Here is a 7,335-nt window from a genome sequence, read left to right on the forward strand (position 1 = left end):
TGCAATGCTGTTAAGAATTGTGTTTTTACAGTATGCTGAATATGGCTCATAATATACAATGTGTATGTTTTATCTCAATGTGTTTTTATTTTAGAATTGTTTAGATAATACCTCTTTACATGTGGGCTTGGAGCTCATGTGGGAAGTGTTCTGTAGCTGAAATAGCAGGCAGGTACAAATGAGCGCATTAGGTCATTAATATTCATGAGGTAGTTTTCCATGCCTGCTGAATTTTGGACTAGATAAAATCCTGAGGAGCATGCTAAAGAGACATAGACAGGAATTCTGGGAAAGATAAGCATAAATTTGTTAAAAGAGTGTCATTGTTTATTAGAATATATATGTTTAATTTTAGACAAAGAGACCAGTGTTTGTAAGAATGTGTGAAATGGAGGCTTAGGATTTTAAGATTAACAATCAATATGGATCATTTTTGGTTGTATTTTGGACTGACACTATTAATTCAAAAGGTTAAAAAAGGCAGCATTAAGAGAGAGAGAGAGAAAAACAATTGCCAAAGAGATGACCAGTCGGTCAGATTTTTCCTTGTATGGACCACCCTGCCACTCCCACGCATCACACCTGGTTTAAGAAAACAAAAACTGCAACAACCAAAGCTACAGCCAACTGATACAAAGCTTGATGTGTGTCCCTGATTTGAATCGTTCAGGTTGTACATGCAATTTTACACCTGGTTTCTTCCTCAAATAAAGATAAGTCGTGATTATAATAGTTGGAGTATTGCTTTGCTGAAGTTAATGACATTTGCAATGACTGATGATTGTTAGTAAAACAAATTGTGTCCATTTAGGTTACGTAATTAGCCCTTGGCTTGTCTTAAGATTGTGTAGCCCTTTCGAAGGTAACCATCGGGATACATAAACCTGACAGGAGTTGCTGCTCCTGCGTTTTGCTAGGGTAATTTGAAGTGTAGCTCTTTCAGGGGAAACAATCTGAAGATAAATCAACATGTAAGTGAATCCCTGCAGGGACGTCTCGTGAGCGGAGATGCTTCTAGCCCCCATGTACAGTATTGAAAGTTGAGGTAGCTAGCCTCGGCCAATGTTGAGATATTCCTGCTTTGTTCACTCTTAAAAATAAAGTGGCCAGAGTGGTTCTTCAGAGTGATGTCATAGGGGAAACAGTTTTGCTTCCAGAAAGACCCATCCACATGAAGGTTCCAAGAACCTTCATTTATCTGTAACTGGCTCCATGAACTACGATGAATAGATGGGAGATATCAATGGGACCTGCCCTTACAAGGACTCTTGAGGCATACAATAACTCCGGGTCAGTTCAGATGTTCTTAATCTGTTATGCCCTGCAATGTAGCCTACCATACATCGAATATTTCAATTTTTTTCCCTACATGTTACAAAGAGTTTTAAAGCAGAAACAACCAACTTCATATCCAAAGAACCCTTTCCAGAATAAAATGGTGCCTTCTCAAGGAAGCACACAACCCATTAAAGAACCATAAAGTGCCATTAAAGAACCAGGATTTGTAAGCATGTCTGTGCAGAGTGAATGTTGAACTGGTTTGTTTTGCAAGACACAAGTACGAATCAAGGCCAACAATTTTTGCAATTCCAGTATTGACTTATCCCCCACTATAAAAAGACCCTCCGAGATTAAAGTGGCCGTCACGGGGACTTTTACGCAACAAAACAACACTCCCCGAAACACACACACACACACCTCTCAACCACACATACACACCAGTTTGGGACAATTTCAAAGTCCAAGGAACTAATCTGATATGCACAGTAACTTTCGCAGAGTGACAAGAATAGAGTTCGACGAGGAGCCACACAAACCAGTAAAGAGCCTTTTAGGAGCCATTATTTTAAAAGTGTATGCTTTTTTTTTTTTTACTTTAATAATTAAAATCCTATCATTACAAAACTGCAGAAAAATTAGAGAACATGAAAAATATGGCCCAGCCAAACGGTCCGCGATCGCGCTCAGTCTAACACACGCACACCATTCGGGTTCAGCTAATGTCCTGTTCTGCACTTCTCGGTGTACTCAGTAACCGGCATTGGCGTTCATAAAAGAACGTGTTAAGCCCACACATCTTAGAGGAGAACAAGGTAGATGCCTACGGTTTACAGATTTTCACTGCGATCCAGAGCAGAGGCAAACAACTGCGAAATAGTTACACGCCAGGCTGAACTTGAAAGGGCGAGTGTTTTTTTTTTTCTTTTCCTGAAGTGTTTCATTCTGTTCAGTCGAGAGGGGGCGGCTGAGCGGCGCCTTGGAGTCAGAACAAGGTTTCCAAAAAATCTGCGAGACATCTCCGCGAAAGACAGACAGCCGGCTGGCCGGGGAAAGCGCCCACAGCGACCCCCCACCCCCAACTCACACACACAAATACGTGAGCACCACCCTTGGCAAACGGCCCTAAAAATGCAATGAAAAAAGTAGAGAATCCTACCAGAGAAAAAAAAAAAAAAAAAACCCGTTCAATCAATAAATAAACAATTGTCGTAACTCTGTCACAGGAGGAGCACAGGGAGACTCTTAAACAGTATGCAAATTGTCACCAGACTTGCTACATCTAAAACGGTTTGACAATAACTGCCACTTTCAATACATCTGCATCTGCCAAGGAAACAACTTTTAACAAGAATGCCAACGTTTTCATAAACGGACCACGTGCAATAAATGCAGGAATTAAAGAGCGGTACTAAATCACGATCAAAAACAACAGCCCAAGCCGCTGCTTTTAATATATATTGCGTTTCCATTACATGAAAAGATTGTTTCGTTTTCTGTTTAATTACTTTCTCTCCCCATAATAAATGTTTAATATCCTTCAATTTTCCTGCTCGCCAGATGAAACACAAATGTATGCGTGCAGGTTGTCCAATTAATCAGTTTTGCAAAGAGGAAAAAACGTGAATTTTATCAACAGCGTGCTCTTAAAGCTTCAGTAGTACAAACAATCCCCCCAAGTGCTGTCAATAACAGTAAGCTAATATTTGACCTTTTACCCTCGCTCGGCACGCCAGCAACTCTAACACGCCATCTGACTCCAGACAAGGCACCAAAAAGGCGCAGAGCACCGCGCCGCCTGCTGTCCCCATTCGGGGGGCTCTCGATTTCATTCTACGCCACGGCGGTGCTGACCGTATTACACTTTAACACGTTAGCACATCACACTCTGAGCCGAGGGAGGTGCACAAGCTCGACCGGGGCACTCCGTAAGACTGTGGCATGCTAGCGCTTTGAATCACACGCGAACGCACGCGCAGGAAGGAGCAAAGCCATAGAACTGGGGACATGCAGACTAGTAGTCCGCGTATGCTTACGCAACTGACAAACATCTTAAATTAAACAGACGGTCTATTGACGCTCTAAAAAAATGATATCCCTGGTAAAATGCCTTGAAAAGAGTTAAGAGTATATAACATTAACCTTGTCTGTACTGCGTTTTCCAGATGAGCTAGCTCCAGTTCTGCATGCTTCATGATGAGATGTTAAGAAAAAAAGGTAACAAGTTTCGTTTTCGATGCAAATGGTTTGACTTGCAGTTTTTTGCTTTTATCACCATATACAAATTGACAGAATAATGTGGCCTTAGCTGTCTTTAAAATGTAAGGTTGTGTGTAAAGGTAGTGTGAAACACCCAGTTTACAATAGATAGATAGATAGATAGATATGAAAGGCACTATATGATAGATAGATAGATAGATAGATAGATAGATAGATAGATAGATAGATAGATAGATATGAAAGGCACTATATAACATAGATAGATAGATAGATAGATAGATAGATAGATAGATAGATAGATAGATATGAAAGGCACTATATAACATAGATACTTTACTTACTTAGTATCTGACAAATTTGATTTTTAAAATAAAGGTGCCAAAGTGGTTCTTTAGAGTGATTCCATAAGGGAACCAGTTTTGGTTCCCAAAAGAATCATCCATATAAAGGTTCCAGAAAGAACCTTTATTTATTTAGATCTGTATCAGGTTCATAACTAGCCATAAATAATTGATAACAGATTTGTGAAATACCAACGGGTTCTTGAATTCTTAAAAAGACTTTTGCCACATACAGTAACACAAGCTAAGCTCAGTTTTCTTGATCTTGTTAATATCCTATGTACTTTACATTAAACATTTCTGTTTTGTCCACATATTAAGAACCTTCCTCAAAGTCCACAGAAGCAATTTCATATGCAAAGAACTCTTCAGAGAATGAAAAGGTTCTTTGTTAGGCAAAGGTTCTACCACACAACCCAGTAAAGTGCCATTACAGAGCCAGCATTTTTTAAGAGTGCAGGTTCTCTCAGTGAACCACTCTCCTATTGGTGACAAAGTGAACAGCAATCGAACAAGTTGTCTATTGAAAAACCAGTTTTTTTAGAGATAGACTTTATTGCTATAAAAGTGTAACACTTATATATAAACTTATATGATGTTTTCTTTATTTTTTTAGAAATATTCAAGTAAACATCTTTCATAATTACTGGTATATTATTCTATTTCTGTATCTATATGCTCACAATTGTTAAAATAAATAAATTGTACACATTGTATTACTTCTCTACAATACTATAAGTATTCCAAAAACTGAGTTCACTCATTTTACAATTTTATCCTCAGTTTTTCTGTTTTAATTATTAATATACAAAAAATCTAGGCAGCACTTGTAAATAATATTCTGTTCATTTTAGTCATAGCACAAATATTGTTTCAAAACACGATTTGCTGTTTTTTTTTTTTTCCTTTTTACATCCACTCACTTCACACGGCATAGAATTCATAAAATCGCCTACATTTGGAAGTGCTTAGGTACCCCCTCCAAAAACACATTCTGGATAGGCTGAAATATGGTCCTGTATTAAAAAAAATAGCTGCATTTTCTTTAAAATTTAAATATATACAAAGTTGGTACTTTATTATTAGAATGCTATATATAAAAATAGATTTCGCTATCGTGACTCCCTTTCCCAGATTTTTCCAGATAACACCATAGCTCATCTCTGGTTTGTAAAATAAAATAAAATAAAATTAACATTAAAATAAAGGTTTACAGTGCAATTGTTACTATAATTCCAGTTTGTTTCTTGTTGTTGTCCTTGTGTATTTGTGTGTCTTTTTTCTATTGCTTTAACCCCAAGCTCAACAAGAACACTTGCACTCCGAAATGATGGGGTACTGTACAGGTATCCACGTGCAGTATTTCTGTCTTAAAAATCCTTGACAGTACCATCTGAGGAAAGTCTTCGTAACAGACTTGACAGGTTTACAGAACATCCCTTCAGGGAAGGAGCAGGAGCGCTCACTGAAGCAGCTTCCTTCCTTGATGTATCGTGGCCAAAAGCGGACGCCCAGGTCTTTCCAAGCATACACTACGGGGCAGTGTGTGTAGGTCCAAAGCCACTGCAGAAATTTCCTTCTCGCCTTCTTACCAATTTTCATTCGTAAACCATATGGCGTTTCGGACAGGTCCATCTTCTTGATTTCGCTGGGCATGGGACCAGGAAGCCTGAATTTGTGAAGTGGCTCTTGTACTGAGTGATTGGCATGAAGAGGGGCACTTACTGACATGAAGTTTGGGTCAAAATTACTGCCCAGCTTTTTCCTCAGTAACTTTTCATTTAAGTCCTGCTCCCGGGGGTCGTATTCCGGGTCCGGGTGCTCGATGATATCCACCACCGGCAGGTTGTCGCTAGGGGAAGGTCGAAGCCGTAGATAAGGTTGGCAAACCCCTAAGCGAACCGACATCAAGCTGCAAATAAGAAGGACCAGCAGAGAAATCCCCATGCTGCGTGGAGAGAGGTGATCACGCATATTGAAACGAACGCCTTTATTTCTGCGTGTTGGGGTTGGGGTTTCCTGCTGCTAACATGTAAAGTGTGTTAGCCTGATGCTTTCAGAAATAGGCAAGGTCCAAGTCGGGCAAGACGATACTTTTAATAGTTCAGTGCGGAGTTGAATGACATGGACCAGAATGCTTTTGAACAGCACTGGCTTAGCCGTGGGCTCCAGCTTTTTTACTCGGTGTCTCGGTCTCCTGGTGTAGAGAGAGACTGAGCGAGCGAGCGCGCGAGAGGAGAGAGAGAGAGAGCGAGAAACTCTCAGGCCAATTAGACTTTCACCACAACTGAATGAAGAACACTCTCCCTCGCCCACTCTTTCACTCGTTTTTGCTCCTTTTCTCCAAAATTCACATTGAGCTTCTGATCGTCGCCATGGTTACCTCGGGACTCAAAGCCACGACAAATTGTCTAGACTGGATGACAGGGGCTGGCGTGAGACCGTTGTTTGGAATGAAGCGCTCCTCAATAGATCCGTGTTTCCCAGAAAAAAATGCCAGAATCCAAGATCTCCGCTAAAGGAAGCACAAAAACGTCTTTAGTTAGAAGTGTGAGCCCTTCTACAGTATTAATCAATTAGTGCGCTAAGACCCGCATTTAACGGGTGGATTTCATGAAGCACGATGGGCACTCAAAAAATAAAAAGGTAATAGCGTTTATTTTAAAAATCTTGTTCATATCCGAGCATTAAGCAAACAGAACGACTTGTCATTTAAATGTGCTGCAGCTTCGTTCTCTTTTTCGTCATTTAGCACTTAAGTGATATTTTGGATTGGCTAAATATATATCCCAACAAATAATTAGATTTTATTTCCGTTTGCGTTGAAAGTCTCCTCAAACTAGTCAATTCCACCCTTATTCCACTGAAAGACCATCACTTAAATATTTTGCAGAGCATTGTAATATTCCTTCTTAAACAGCAGAAGTCTAATAAATTCCTTCCATTCTTGCTGTCAAAATACCTTATTTACATATAAGTGCCTGCAGCTCCTTAAATAATCTGTACATTTTGTTCCGTATACAGATCTTTTTACCCTTTCTAAATCGGATGTCCTTTATGTTCTTCTGTGTATAGTATCCACATTCAGAAGCATTGCCATCGATACATAGCCAGATTGCAATCCAAGATGAGGTGCCTCTAAAACGGGTAGAGTTTGTGCCGATTCCCAGGGGAGCTTTGATCCCCTTAATTACAGGCACAGCAGCCTCTGTTAAAGGGCACTCAGATCCGCAGTCTGTTGCTCCACTCCTGCTCTGTAAGTGCGTGTGCGTCTTTCTGTTAAGATCTGAGCGCAATCCAAAGTTAAATATCCCCCTATGATGGTGCAAGCTGTCAGTAGGTACTGCCCACTGCTGTCACTTTCGCAGGGATTGACAACCACCCCCCTTATTGCGGTACCTCTCTGCTGGGATTCTTCCGGGTCCTAAATTCTGCGGTATGTCTCGCTCCATGGCGTCACTTTCTGTATACATTCAGCTACATAGTCGTATTCAGT

General features: G+C 40.2%; 1 protein-coding gene across 1 annotated transcript; it reads right to left on the reverse strand.

Annotated features, from left to right (window-relative positions):
- Nucleotides 1-4,730: 4,730 nt before the first annotated feature.
- Nucleotides 4,731-7,132, reverse strand: nog2 (noggin 2). Its single transcript, XM_039775573.1, has one exon. It carries the CDS (start codon nt 5,811-5,813, stop codon nt 5,142-5,144), a length of 672 nt encoding a protein of 223 aa, XP_039631507.1. The 5' UTR covers nt 5,814-7,132; the 3' UTR covers nt 4,731-5,141.
- Nucleotides 7,133-7,335: the final 203 nt, after the last annotated feature.

The sequence above is a fragment of the Polypterus senegalus genome, chromosome 13 (genome assembly GCF_016835505.1).
Source record: "Polypterus senegalus isolate Bchr_013 chromosome 13, ASM1683550v1, whole genome shotgun sequence".
NCBI classification, from domain to species: Eukaryota; Metazoa; Chordata; class Cladistia; order Polypteriformes; family Polypteridae; genus Polypterus; species Polypterus senegalus.